This window comes from Scyliorhinus torazame, chromosome 22 (assembly GCF_047496885.1).
Source record: "Scyliorhinus torazame isolate Kashiwa2021f chromosome 22, sScyTor2.1, whole genome shotgun sequence".
Taxonomy (NCBI): Eukaryota; Metazoa; Chordata; class Chondrichthyes; order Carcharhiniformes; family Scyliorhinidae; genus Scyliorhinus; species Scyliorhinus torazame.
Window position 1 is genome coordinate 52,388,183 of NC_092728.1, and position 15,590 is coordinate 52,403,772.

The 15,590-nt window shown below is 44.9% G+C and overlaps 1 protein-coding gene across 3 annotated transcripts in view; it reads left to right on the forward strand.

Moving 5' to 3' along the window:
- abca2 (ATP-binding cassette, sub-family A (ABC1), member 2) overlaps positions 1-15,590 on the forward strand; it is a 739,176-nt gene that overhangs the window by 373,655 nt on the left and 349,931 nt on the right. For all 3 annotated transcript variants that reach the window (XM_072488215.1, XM_072488216.1, XM_072488217.1), the window contains one exon: positions 4,648-4,830. In XM_072488215.1, the coding sequence (XP_072344316.1) occupies positions 4,648-4,830 (183 nt within the window). The remainder of the gene's footprint in view (positions 1-4,647; positions 4,831-15,590) is intronic.

Here is a 15,590-nt window from a genome sequence, read left to right on the forward strand (position 1 = left end):
TACTCTGAAGTCGCTAAAAAGAGTGGTGATCCCTTGCAATATTGCCGGAGTGAATCATTTTATTAGCACGGATGTTGTATCAAGTGAGATACCTTTGCTTCTGAGCAGACCGTTGATGAAGAAAGCACACATGAAAGTGGATAGGGAACAGGATAAGGCACCAGTTTTTGGAAAGACGGTGGACTTACAATTTACACAGTCGGGACACTATTGTATTCCATTACTGACAAATAATATTTCAAGTAGAGTTGTTAAGGATGTGTTAATGGCAGTTGAAAATGGGAGTTTAGCTGATATAAAGCTTGTTGTATTAAAACTGCATAGGCAATTTGCACATCCGTCTCTTCAGAGGCTGAAAATTTTAATAAAGGATGCAGGGGTACGGATGAAGACTATACTAAACTGATAGAACAGGTTAGTGATCGCTGTGTAGTTTGTAGGAAGTACAGAAGGACACCAGCACGACCGATAGTAACCCTACCTTGGTCTGGGATAAAGCCAATAATTTATTTATTTTGCATTTTGTAGATTTAGCAACCAGGTTTAGTCAATCAACGATTGTACGAAATAAAGAAAAGAGAGTAAGTCTGGATCAAATCATGGAAAAATGGATCGGGACAGGAATGGGCCCACCGGCAAAATTCCTTACCGACAATGGGGGGGGGGGGGGAAATTTGCTAATGATGAATTTAGGGATATGTGTGAAAACATGAATATCAGAGTTATGAATACGGCTGCCAAAAGCCCATTTAGTAATGGTGTCTGTGAAAGAAACCATGCTGTAATCGATGACATGATCCGGACGATTTTGACAGATAGACCGAATTGCAGGCTAAATTCAGCTTTAGCATGGGCGGTACATGCAAAGAATTCATTGCAGATGGTTGGGGGCTATAGTCCCTATTAATTAGTGTTTGGTAGAAATCTTAAAACTCCGTTCATTTTGGATGACCAGGCTCCAGCTTGGTCAATTAGCTCTGCCTTTGCTGAGCATTTAAATGCATTACACAGCAGTAGAAAAGCCTTTTTGGAAGCAGAAGTCTCTGAAAGAATTCGCAGAGCTTTAAGGCATAATGTACGGCCATCAAATACCATTTTTCAGCAAGGAGACATAGTATACTATAAGAGAGACAATTTTAATGAATAGAAAGGCCCAGGGAAGATCATAAGCATAGATGGCAAAACAATTATTTTGCAACATGGCAATCAAACTCTTAGGGTACATTCATCAAGGATAATGGGTACAGGTTACAAATTTTCAAATTTAGACAGAGCAGACGGACGTGACGAGGAACCAGGGTCATCTGGTACGCACGTGTACAGAACTATGAGGACCAGTTAACTGATATAGACAGGGCTTCTGTAGAGGAACACAACACTTCTTATGAATTAGAACAGGCAATTTTTCCGAAAGGCCAACTGCCAAAAGTTGGTACAAAAGTGACATACTTGCCTGAAGGGTCGAGTCAATGGAAGGATGCAACTGTTATTAGTAGAGCAGGGAAGGCCACTGGAAAGTATAAACATTGGTTGAATGTACAGCATTCAGGGGAAGGAGTCAAGACAATGGATTGGGAAAACGAAGTTCAAAAATGGAGGGCACAGAAACGCAGTGCCAGTTCAGATAGTACATCGGATAGTGAACAGGACCGCAGGAAAAAGTCGAGAACTATTGAAAGGACATCCCACAGCAGAAGGGAAAGATCAAGCAGTAGCAGTACAGAACGAGATCCAAGGCGGGAGAGGGGACGTAGTTTATCAAGGTCTCGGAACATAAGTAAGACTACGAATACTAATAGGAGTACAAGCCCATATGCACCTGTGATTTTGGTGACTTGCAATAAATTAGATGAAAAAGTTATTGAAGATGCCAAACAGCAAGAACTGCATAGTTGGAGTGAATTTGGGGTATACACAGAAGTACCGGATAGGGGACAAAGAGCTCTATCCCACAGATGGATTTGCAGGGAAAAGGTTCTTCCGGATGGAACTTATAAGGCAAAGGTCAGGCTTGTGGCAAGGGGATTTGAAGAAAACTTAGATGATCAGGATTTAAGGGTAGATTCACCTACAGCAGGAAAGGTTATTTTAAAGATCTTCTTGGCTCTATTAGCCACAAAGGCATTGGAATGCAAATCTATAGATATAAAAGCTGCCTTCTTGCAGGGGCATCAGCTCCGGAGAGACATTTTTCTCCGGCCTCCTAAGGAGGCAGCTAACACAGAAGGGGTACTCTGGAAGTTGAACAAATGTGCATATGGATTAAATGATGCGTCGAGAGTCTGGTATTTTCCGGTAAGGTCAGTTTCGTTAAAGTTAGGCTGTTGCCAGTTGAAAGCAGATCCGGCAATGTTTTACTGGCACTATAAAGGAAATCTTTCTGGCATTTTTATGATGCATGTCGATGAGTTTTGTGGGGTGGGACTAGTGATTTCGAAGCTATTGTAATCTCTGGTTTGAGGAAAAAATTCAAGGTTGGAAGTCAGGCTTCCGGTGCATTTAAATATGTTGGACTGAAAATCAGACAGACTAAGTTAGGGGCAACTTTACGTCAGCAATCTTATTTGGAAAGCGTCAGTCCAAAAGCAATTAGTCGTGGCCGGGTTTCACAAAAAGACGCAATGGTTTCAAAGATGGAAAAAGAGCAACTGCGAAGTTTAATTGGGCAACTGAATTGGTTAGGTAGATAGACTAGACCAGACGTGAGTTTTAATGTCTTCGAGTTGAGTACAAAAATGAATGATCCCAAAGTGGAAGACATAATAAGAACAAATAAAGCATTGGCCAAACTAAAAATGCAGGAGTGTGTTTTGAGGTTACCGGTTTTAGGTGACCTTAGGCACTTGAAACTCATAGTTGATGGAGATGCGTCGTATGCAAATTTTTGTGATGGAGTTTCAAGCGCAGGAGGTTTTATAATTTTCCTTTTGGGGAACAATGGTAAATGTTGCCCTCTTGTGTGGGAAACAAAGAAAATAAGGAGAGTGGTCAAAAGCACTTTGGCTGCCGAGACATTAAGCCTTGCAGAGGCGGTGGATATGTCTCAGATTTTATATATCTCAGATATTGACAGAAATTTGGGGATTAGGGGATTTGGGTAATATACCTATTGACTGTCACATTGACAATAAATCCCTGTGGGAAAATGTGCACTCTACAAAAAGTATCAATGAAAAAAGGTTAAGGATAGACATCGCAAGTTTAAAGCAGATGTTGGACAGAGGGGAAATAGCAAAAATTAAATGGGTTGACAGTAGCTATCAATTGTCAGACTATTTTACAAAAAGAGGGGCTAGTTAACAGAAACTTTTGTATATTGTTAATGAAGGGCGCATGTTTCTGTGACTGTTTCTTTTCTTCCAAACAAACAAAAAATGAAAAAATAGAAGGGGGAAGTTGCATGTGTGTTTTTGAGTTTCTTGAAATGTTGTTTTCACCTAATTATATTTTTTTCTCCAAGGAAGGGGAGAAGAGACATTGCAATTCGTTATCTCCTTTATGTTAAGTATCCAATAATTGACACTGATATGTAAAGGGGCTCCAGATGGCCTTTGTGTCAGGTGATGTGATGTTAGAATTTTGTGCAGAGTCTGTTGAAGTGAAATAAAGGTGTTGGTGAAAAGGAGCAGAACTTTTGACTCTTTATACAACAGCAACTAAACGTCTAACTCTGCTTGGCCCAAGACCATAAGAAACTGCAGAGTTGTGAACATATCCCAGTCCAGCATGCAAAACCGCCTTCCATCCATCTACAGTTCCCTCCACCTTCTGAAAACAGACAGCATAATCAAAGACCCCTCCAACCCAGATTAATATCTCTTCCAACCTCTTCCATTGGGCAGGAGATACAAAAGTTGAAAACACGCACTAACAAGTTCAAAAATAGCTCTTCCCCGCTGTTACCAGTCTCCTGAATGACCTTCTTATGGACTGAACATCTCTTCATACATCTTCTCTACTGAGTAGTACTACACTCCGTATGCTTCACCCGATGCCTGTGTTTATCTATTTACATTGCCTATCTATCATATGTCCTATGTTTTATTTCATGTGTGGAATGATCTGCCTGGACTGTACACAGAACTTTTCACTGTACCTCGGTACACGTGACAATAAATCAAATTCAAATCCAAGAATGTAGAATGGTCAGAATTATGCTTGTAGTAAATCAGCATAAATAAATGCTCAGTTGTGATCTTATTCTGAAAGGACGCACAAGTGGTTGGTGCGGGAAACAAAAGAAATTCACGCTGCTTTAGCAAGCCTGAAGGATCTAAGGTCAGTGGCAAGGGAATGGTGAAAGCTCACTGTAGAGGTAGAGCAGAGAGTGTATTTAATGCATTCCTGCTCTTGGGTGGCACTGGACAGCAAAGAAGGTGACCATTTGACTTATCATTCTAGTGCTGGATTACAAATCTACTCCAATCCCCCATACAAAACCATACATCTGGTCCGAAAATAGAATAATTTTTCATTTCCTGCTGTTTATGTAACTTGTCTCTCTCTCTCCTCCTCTCCTCTCCACCCCCCCCCCCCCCCCCTGTTTTCAAAGTTTCGAAAAGCAATTAGTCGTGAATTGCTTTTGGGTGTTACATAGGTGAGGAAATGAGACTTCAATGTTTATTGAGACAATGGTGTGTGTTTCAGGAGCATCTTCTGGGAGGCTGGAGAAAGCTGGAAGGAGGACTGATTCACAAGGCACTGAGTGACCCCGAAAAAGTAACACACAGAGAGACGCTTGTCCAATTGTTGGCCCAGGCTCTTGGCCTGACAGGATCCAGCAACTCCACAGACAGCTATGACCCAGAAGCACTTGTTGGAGAGATGGAGGTAAAGTAATGGAAGAATGATCATTCGGCTTCCATGTGTTAAAAAGCAACATTCATCTTCCAGGAGTTAAGTTACAAACTGAGTACCCCAGTAGATCGTATCTGAGACTATCATTGGGAGTTTTTTCTGAAAATATAATAGGTTATATTCTAAAAATGACAAAGGTGTGTACGATAGTCTATAATGATTACAGGAATCTGTGGAACCCAATTGTGTTCGAAAACTAACATTGTTAACGATGGAATGGAGTAAGTGACTTGTTAAGTTATAACTTGTGTAAAATTCTGTACTTAACTTCAGCAGATCTCTAAATTATATAGAAAGACTTGGAAGGCAGTAAAAAGCTGGGTTTGGAGCAATATAAATCATTTAATACAGCAAATCATTGCTCTAATTACACAGCCATACATCAACCACTTTCTGTAAGTCAAGTGGTTTCCTGATGACTACAGACTTATTCCAGTTAATCAATCACACTGTAAGAGGTTTATTGTGGTTTACTTAGCCATCAGAACACCAGGTTATTAATTGTTCTCAAATCTTCTAATCTTGATTTGACCCACTTTCTGTCCCACCCCTCCATTATCTCAGAGTGCAGGGTATGAATTTGATACTCTTTCGGTAATTTCCTCCTCCGGACTTGATCACTTATATTTATGTAACATGAAGAAAATGGGGGGACTTTTGATGGGTGAGTTTGGGTGCATGTAGGGAGTGGAATCCTAAAAACGTGACGTTGAGTCTGGATGACAACATCTCACCTGGAATACATTGAAGGTGAATCAGGTCTCCTGCTGTCGGGTCAAGCATTTAGATACTATAATAGATATAAGTCTTATTTTAACTCTAAATTCTGGCTTTAACAGCCAGTGGATCTATTTCCTGAACCTGTCAACAACTTGTCAGCATCACTGAGGCGAGTAGGTAACATGGCGATCTTCAGTGAAACTGACAGGCCGGGAATTCTTTGATCAGTGAAAATGGAGAGCTCCACCCTTGGCTGCTGTCTATAGTGCTCCTTCTCAGAGAGTACTTTAGTTGCTTGACAGGTTAATGCCAACTTCTTGGAAAGGACTTCACCTGTCGAGCGCTGCATTCACCTTCACTGGGCACTTCTCTGTTTCCACAGCATGGGAACAATATTTTCAGTTCCACCTTCCATCTCTCCTGTAGAGGTAGATGAGATAACACTAGCACCTGTTCCTTTTTCCTTAGCCAGATGTCTTTCCACAGGACAAAGGGAATGGACACATAGATCCAGGTGGAAGGTGGTGAGACACCGAACTGTGAATCTACAGGCAGAGAATCAACACTCAACACATTTTTTCATGTTTTTATTATTTCATGGGATGTGGGCATGGCTGGCAAGGTTAGCATTTGTTGCTCGTCTTCACGAGCTCGTCTGGGGAGACGGTGACGTAGCGGCATTGTCACTGGACTCGTAAACCAGAAACCCAGAGAAATGCTCTGCGGACCCAGGTTCAAATCTCGCCACTGCAGATGGTGAAATTTGAATGCAATTTAAAAAAAAAAAAAAATTCTGGAATTAAAAGTCTAATGATGACCATGAAACCATTGTTGACTGTCGTAAAAACCAATCTGGCCCTTTATGGAAGGAAATCTGCGTCCTTACCCGGTCTGGCCTACGTTTGACTCTAGATCCACAGCAATGTGGTTGACTCTTAACAGCCCCCTCAAGGGCAATTAGGGATGAGCAATAAATGCTGGCACAGCCTGTGATGCCCACGTCCCATGAACGAATAAAAAAAAACTTGGGTGGATTCTCTGTTTTTAGAACAATGTCCCCATGCCATCGTAAAAACGTGGCATTTCACACCAGAAAGGCATCCAGCAGCCACACCATGCTCCATGGCGGACTTGGACCACGGAGCTGGACCCTCCAAATTGTGCCCCCGATCGGCCGCATGCCCGACCCGGACCGCACGGCCAGAATTAGCGCACTGCCGTGTAAGGCGCCTCCGATCGCCCCGCCCCCGACCGTGCTGGTATCCCGACCGGCAGGACCATGTTAGATCCACGCCATCGGGACTTCGGCCGGTTGGAGGCGGAGAATGGCGGGGCGGGCCTCCAGCAATGGCCGCAGGTAGGTGATATGTGGCCTGGCATACTCTCCGAGTGCACCGCTTTTCGGGGCCCGGAGAATCGGGGAACCGGCGGCGGTCCCGATTCCATGCGGGAAACTGGATTCTCCGCCCCAGCGCCAGCCACGATTTTGCCACCGTGGTGCGGAGAATCCAGCCCCTTCTCCGCCCCGGCGCGGCCGCGACTTTGCTCTCGGGGTGCGGAGAATCCAGCCCTTTGTCTTTGAATTGAATGCGATTTCAGAGGCAGTTAAGAGTCAACCACATTGCCATGGTTTTGGAATCACATGTAGGCCAGGTCAGGTAAGGATGGCAGATTTCCTTCCCGAAAGAACATTAGAGAACCAGATGGGTTTTTACAACAATCGACAATCATTTCATGGTCATCATCACTTTCAGTTCCAGATTTTATTAATTGCTGAGGTGTGTTTTGAACCCTTGACCCCAGAGCATCTGCCTCATCCTTTGGAGTATTGTTCAGTGACATTACCACTACACCACCATCTCCTGCTGGACAAAATGTGCTTCAGGAAACTTGGGCTCCTACCCAGGTCACTGCTGATGCGGGCTGAGTTCTGGGACAAGACCTCCTATCCAGTGGAGCAGGTGAGCAAGTACTGCTGGCGGCGGTCAAGTTACCTATTACTGGAGGGCCTTGCCTCTCATTGGTCACCTCCTCTCCCTGAGATTTTGTGCTCTCTTCCTCTGGAAGAAGAGAAGGCAGGATCTGTGTTGGGGCCTCAATTTTTCACATTATTCATTAATGACTTGGATGATGGAATAGAAAGTCACATATCCAAATTTGCTGATGGGCAAACTTAGTTAGTCCGCATTGTAGGAAGCCTAGATGATAGCATAAATTGCAAGTGGATATTGACAGACTAGGGGAATGGGCAAATTTGTGGCAGATGGAATTGAATGTAAGCAAATGTGAGGTTATCCATTTTTGACCAAAAAAGGACAGAGCCGAGTACTTTCTAAATGGAAAGAGGTTAAGTACAGTGGATATCTAAAGAGACTTGGGGGTTCAGGTGCAAAAATCCTTAAAATGCCACAAACGAGTGCAAAAAGGCGAATGGAATGCTTGCCTTTATCATATCTAGAGGACTGGAGTAAAACGGCACAGGGGTTATGCTGAGGTTATACAAAACCCTGGTTAGACCCCACTTGGCACTGTGAGCGGTCCGGGGCACCACACCGTCGGAAGGATATTTTGGCCTTAGAGGGGGTGCAACATAGGTTTAAAAAACTGACACCTGGACTATAGGGGTTGAGTTACGAGGAGAGATTACTCAAAATAGACCAGTTTTCATTAGAATTTATTAGAATTTAGAAGGTTAAGGGGTGGTCTGATCGAACTATTCAAGATAGATAAAGATAAGCTATTTCCACTGGTTGGAGATTATAAACTTGGGGGGGCATAGTCTAAAAATTAGGGCTAGACCATTGAGGAGAGATGTGAAGAAGCACTTCTTGGCTCAAAGGGTGGTAGAGGTTTGGAACTCTTTCCCACAAACTCTATAAACATGGAACATTGGAGCAGCAGTAGGCTATTCAGCCCACCAAGCCACTACAAGTTGTAATTTGATAGCTCACAAATCACTATACCTCAAACGAGGAACTCTCCCCACCCCTTGGTGCCTGTGTCAGACCATTGTCTAAACCTTAAAGTGCTCAGTGAATGAGAATCAGTTTAACAATGCAGGGGTCAATATCTGGAGGAGGTGCGAGTGGAGAGTCATAATTATGTCAGATTTGCTGTGTGAGAAACACCAACCTGTTAATTGCTTCGTCTTGAGTTAGTAATTGCTGGTATTCTGAAAAATTACTTCTTGTGATCCCAATGTAACTTAATTGGAACATCATGAAGATGTCAGGATGGTCGTGGACATCGAGCCGGACCTTCCTGAGAGTTCAGCATTCACAATTTTACTTATAATTTATTGATTTTCCGTTGCAGTGTAGATGTTTCATTGGGGTTAGAAAAAGACCATTTAGCACCTCCCACAACCTTTAAATATCTCAAAAGTGCTTCACAGCCAATTAAATACTTGCCAACATGCAGAAGCAGTTGAGATGCAGGAAAGTGTGGCAGCTTGTTTGCACCAAGCAGAGTCCACAAACAGCAATGCCTTTGTGACCAGATAATTCGCTTTTAGTGATGTTGGTTGAGGAATAAATGTTGGCCAGGACACCAGAGGCTGAGTCACAAGTGATGCCTAGAGGAAGAGAGATTGCCTGTCACTGCCTCCTTGTTTTGTGGATCAGGCATATTAAAACAATCATGCAAAATCAATAATTCATTGCAGAGTAATGAATGTCGGTAACCTGATGTTGATTGGGGTCAGGGGCCTGGAGAGAGGGGTAGATATTAGAATCACTGTATTATTCTGCTCTTCTGTTTCTTTTGAAATGGGATGAATTGCTTTTGATGTTCTGAATTGTGGCTTCAACTTCCATAAGGTTGTCCAAGGCTTCGTTTTCCTCCATGGGTAGAGGTGTGTGAATCTTCGTGTTGTTTCAGCCTCAATCTCACTGTCTCACAGGCATGATTCATTACTAAATATTTTTGCCGATAGACACCATAAATCACAATTTATAAATCATCTGGCATATAAAGCAAGCCCGTTTTAACCCATCCCAAAAGTCATGTCTTTGCATCCTCAAAGCAGAATTTTCTGGCCCCACTCACCGCTGAGATCATGCAATCTCGCCGAGAGTGAATGGACTTTGACTATCCCACCACACAGCCCTTGCAGCTGGACCCTTCTCGGTAGGGCTAGAAAATTGCAGCCTTGCTGTACGAGTCTGTTGTGTGAGGGTCTGGCACATAAAGGGTTAACATGCCACTTACTGGAGAACCGCCCATGCAGTGATGTAAGAGAACACATGACCCTCTCACACCTAGAGGCCAGTGTCGTGTTGTTCAGAGCTGTGTGTAGAAGAATGCATGGAAACAGATCCTGGCTTAGACACTTGCTGTACCCTATGTATCGAGTAGTTAATAAATACTTACAGTTAGCTCAGTTGACTGAACAGCTGTATCGTGATGTGGAGCGACGGCAACAATGCGGGTTCAATTCCCATACCAGCTGAGGTTATTCACGAAGGGCCCGCATTCTAAGCCTTGACCCTCGTCTGAGGTGTGGCGACCCTCGGGTTAAATTACCACCTGTCAGCTGTCAAAGGCGAGAGCAAGCTGTAGTCCTCTGGGACTGTGGCGACATTTACGTTTACAGGCTACATGTACTGTGAATTAGATCTACCGGACAACACCCAACATCTTACAACAGAGTCTGCTCCACTTTTAAGCCATGGCATGCTCTACACGCATTGGCAGTCAGCCTCAATTTTTCAATCTTGCACCAGCATTACGACTGCTCCTGGTTGGGACAGCAACCTAACTGTTGTATAGTTAGAGGTGGCAATTCTGACACCTTGGCTATTGGCTATTCCCCCCCCCCCCCCCCACAATGGATGTGGAGAATCTCAATACACAATTAACCTTTGGCCATTGAGTTGAATGCAGACAGCATGCTAATTTTGCACTGCCTGCTCTTTATGATGGTTTCTGTGTGCAGCCAGTGCTTCTCTTGTTCTTCATTTGCATCAACGGAGGTTCGATATCCTTATTAACTTGCGCTACTTAAAGCTAGCCTCTTCAAGCTGAGGTCCATTATGGCTAGGGCAGTTGTATGGAATCATCCTACAACTGAATTTGATGCGGAAAAGAAGGAGGAATAGCCGCTGATGGGAGAGAACAGGTACCAGATTTTCAGACGCTGCACTCCACTCTCAAACTCAGTTTTGAAATGAGCATTAATTTCTGTTTGCAAATGAGAGTTTTTCAAATTTCTACCAACTAGAAGAACAAGGGCACCAGAGACACCTGGTGACACCACCACATAACAATTCCCCTCCAAGCCACTCAACATCCTGACTTGGAATTATATCGGCGCTCCTTCATTGTCACTGGGTCAAAATCTGAGAAACTCCCTCCTTAACCACACTTTGGGTGTACCTGCATAACATCAACAGCAGTAATTCAAGATGGTGGCTCACTATGACCACAATGACAGTACCCAATCCCCACGCTTTCACAGTGGCACAGTCCTCATCCATCTCCCCACCTTTTCACACTGATAGCACCCAATCCATCTCTCCGCTGTATCATACCAACAGTACCCAATTACAACGCTTTCACAATGACCGTACCCCATCCATTTCCCCACCTTTTCATAGTGACACTACCCAATCCCCACCCTTTCTCAATGACAGTTTCCCATCCCCACCCTTTGACAGCAACAGTATCACACCCATTTACAACAGTATCCTATCCCCACCCTTTCACAAACGCAGTACCCAATTCTCACCCTTTCATGGTGACAGTAGCCCATCCATCAGCCCACCCTTTCACTGGTTTGAACCTTGCATTTGTCTCCCCCTCAATCCCAGTTCAAGTTTCTCCTCTGCAAAAATGCCCCATTAAAGCTGTTATTCTCATTCTCTGGCAAATTCCGCTCCACCGCCTCCAGTTCAGGCTGGCAGGTTTCTTTCCTTCCTCTCCTTCTACTCCATGCTGTCACTTGCCCTCTCAGTTGGTGCTGGCATTTCCACCTCACTCCCAAAATGCTATCCCCAGATTATGCTCTCATCCTTCTTCCACAAATTTTTCCTTTGCTTCCTTCCTTTGTTGCATTTTGCACTCTCCTTTCTTCCTTCATTGCCACTCACATGCTTTTCCCCCTTCTTTCCCCTTTCCCTATGACACTCATTTATTATCTTTCACTGCCACATCATTGTCACCCTGTCTTCACACTTTGCCTTTCGTTTCCCTTTTCCTCTTCCCTTCAATCCAATCATCATTTCCCTCCATCCCTGTCTCCTCAGCATTGTCCCTATCTGATGCTACATCTTGATGATGTGCTCGTGTGAGAATTCCCCCCTCGAGTACTCAGAGACTGGAATAACTTCCGTTCGAAGCAGGACTCCCTTAGGAACGGAGGAGGGTGGTGGCTGAAACAGATGATCTTTGTTCTTTCATGGGGTGTGAGCGTTGCTGGTCAAGCCAGCATTTGGTGCCCATCCCTCACTGCCCTTGAACTGAGTGGCTTGCTAGGTCACTCCAGAGGGGCATTTAAGAGTGCACCAGATTGCTATGCTCGTTAAGGATGGCAGATTTCCTTCCCTAAACGATATTCGTGAACCAGATGGGTTTTTACAACAATCAATGGTCGTTATAATGTTCACCATTACGGCGACTTAACTTTCAAATCCAGATGTTGCAAACTGAATTTAAATTCCCCCAACAGCTGCTCCGGTGGGATTTGACCTCCCTGTCCCCAGAGCATTAGCCTGGTTCTCTGGAATAGTAGTCCAATGACATTACCACTACACCATTATCCCCCCACAATCTGTATCATAACAGCAGTTTGGGATCTTATAGACAAGAGGATTATCTTCCTGAGTTTGGTTTACTGGTCCAGGTCTTGCATTTGGTGCCATAACGACCCCCCTGAGGGCATATCTGCAGCAAGAGATTATGAAGCACTCTTACGGTGTTAAATAACTTCATCTGGTTTCAGGAGAAGCTTTCATCGATATACTGGGTGTTCCTTTATATGGAGCCCAGATCTTGCTATTGATAATAATAGTAATCTTTATTAGTGAGACAAGAAGTTTTACATTAACACTGCAATGAAGTTACCGTGAAATGCCCCTAGTCGCCACACTCCGGCGTCTGTTCGGGTACAAAGAGGGAGAATCCAGAATGCCCAATTTACCTAACAGCACATCTTTCGGGACTTGTGGGAGGAAACCGGAGCACCCGGAGGAAACCCACGCAGACACAGGGAGAACGTGCAGACTCCACAGACAGTGACCCAAGCCAGGAATCGAACCCAGGTCCCTGGTGCTGTGAAGAAACGGTGCTAACCACTGTGCTATCTTCATCATTTTGAGGGGGTGTGGGTGGTGGTAGTGGGGAGGTGTTGTGCAGTAGGCAATGGTTGGAAGAGGAGCTTAGTTTTCTGGGTATTTAGCGAAAGGCCCATTTTCCCACATGCTTCAGAAAAGGAGCCGGCAATAACCTGGAGCTCAATTTCTGAATGAGCGGGTGCACAAGTGTCATCGATACACTGAAGCTCAGAGATAGACGTTGGAGTGATTTTGGTTTTTGGATTGAAGGTAACGTAGGTTGAACAGTGTCACACCAGGTCTGTAATCTGCTATTCTGTTATCTCCATGTATGTGTGATCTGCTGGAGGTGAGGTGCAAGATTGCAAGAAGGAAGTTGGAGAAGCGGCTTGTTGCGATGTCACAGTCTTATTTGACCTCAGCCTTCACTGAGATAAGATCTGTGGTGAGGGCTGGCAAATTTTACGAGGATGCTCCATGAGCCTTCGTGGTTGAGTAATGGTTAGTGCTGTTCTTATATTTTTCTTGGATTTGCTGTGCAGTGAAGATCATGTCCGTGGTGCCTCTCGATGTGCGAAAACCACAGCGCGACTCTGGAAGGACTTCCCTGGCCATTGGGAGGAAGTGGCTGTGGAGAATCCGCGCAATGACCTTCCCTGCAGCAGATAGCAGGGAGACTCTTCTGCTCTACAACTGGACTTGTTTCCTCCCTTCAATATAGTCACGATCACAGCCTCCAATGCACCAGCTCAGCCTTTAAAAAGGTATTTTATTCCAAACGCATTTAAAATCAACAAAATACACTGTCCATCAAAACATAATCCACAAGATGTACCATTTCCCCCCCCCCCTTTAATTTCCTCCCCTCCCACGACGAGCAACTCGGGGCAGCACGGCTGCACAGTGGTTAGCACAGTTGCTTCACAGCTCCAGGGTCCAAGGTTCGATTCCCGGCTTGGGTCACTGTCTGTGCGGAGTCTGCACGTTCTCCCCGTGTCGCATGGGTTTCCTCCGGGTGCTGCGGTTTCCTCCCACAGTCCAAAGATGTGCACGTTAGGTGGATTGGCCATGATAAATTGCCCTTAGTGTCCAAAAAAGGTTGGGTGGGGTTACGGGGATAGGGTGGAGGCGTGGACTTAAGTGGGGTGCTCTTTCCATAGGCCGGTGCTGACTCGATGGGCCAAATGGCCTCCTTCTGCACTGTAAATTCTATGAGAACTCCTCAAATAAAGCCATGAACACCCTTCACCGCACCTCAAAACTCTTCTTTGACCCCCTCAGCTCAAACTTAATCTTCTCTAGCCGGAGAAATTTGTACAGATCCCTCCCCAACTCCTGCTCACTCAACCACCCGTATATATCCCCAATCCTACCCTCACCAAGTTGTCAGGAAGCAGTAGTTGCTCCAACAGCGTGTGCAAAGTACAAAGAACAATACAGCACAGAAACAGGTCCTTCAGACCTCCAAGCCTGTATCGGTCATGATACCAACCTTTGCCAAAACCCTCAGCACGTTCTTGTGCCAAATCCCTCTATACCCAAAAGCTACTGCAAAGTCCCACATCTACGTATACCTAAACTCACTGCCCCTCGGCAGCTCAAACCTCTCCCCCAACTCAACCCATCCCACAAACTTCCTCTTCGAGAACATATCCCTAACCCGCTCCAGCCCCATCTCCCTCCACTTCCGATACATCCCATCTATCCCCATCTCCTCTCCCCAGCTTAACCTGTCGTTCTCACATGGTGGCATCAACACCGACATTCTTTCCAGCTTGACCTGCCTCCTCAACTGGTTCAATATCCTGATCGTCGACTACACCTCCGGACTCCCCGTATTAGTTCAGTCTTTAGCCGTTTGAGGAAAACTGTTGAGCACCAAGATAACAAACCCAAGACTAAGGACATGGTTTCCCCAGCAACAGCGACCCTTGCGCTCTTAAATGCTTTGGGGATTTGGGCAACCCACTGAAGGTACCTCATAGCTCTGGAGAGGTACCACCAGTGGTGCCTTCACAAAATCCTCCAGATCTGGTGGCTCGAATGATGGGCCATAGCAGCATTCTCACCCAAGCCAACATGCCCAGCATCGAGGTGCTAATCACTCAAAACCAGTTCCAATGGGTGGGACATATCCATACACCTGATGCCAGATTCCCAAAGCAACTGCCCTCCTTCAAACTCGCTCATGGCAGGCAGAGGCGGATTTACAGTTCATGAGGCCCCGCACTCACCTTCATTCTGCCCCCCCCCCTCTCCCACCTCACACCCCTGCCAACCACACCTACCCTCGCCCCACAGAACACAAAGGCGGAAGCTACAAAAATACACAAATTAGGAACTCCTTTTTAACTCGGAAAAACATGCCACCATGAATAATAAATTGAAATCCATGCTTGCCTCTGGTCAGATTGACGGTAGAGATGGTCACTATTACGACGTGTGGGTTTTGAGACGAGCAGAAACGGAACTTGCTGATGAGCAACGAGAAGGAGAAATTAGCCGAAGACAGCACAGGCCAGTACAGGACAGAATGAGCCAGTCCAGTGCAGGAGCAAATACTTCAATCAACGAGACGATTACGCTGCCATTCAGTATATTTCACAGAGTCTGATTGAGTTTCAAAAAAAAAGTTAACTTCCTTATTTACTCCCACAAAATCAAAGAGGTTATTGCCGTGAATTCACGTGAGCCCAAGTCCAATATCGGTAGCTTTGTCTGGCAGGAGAAGAGACTTTGTGA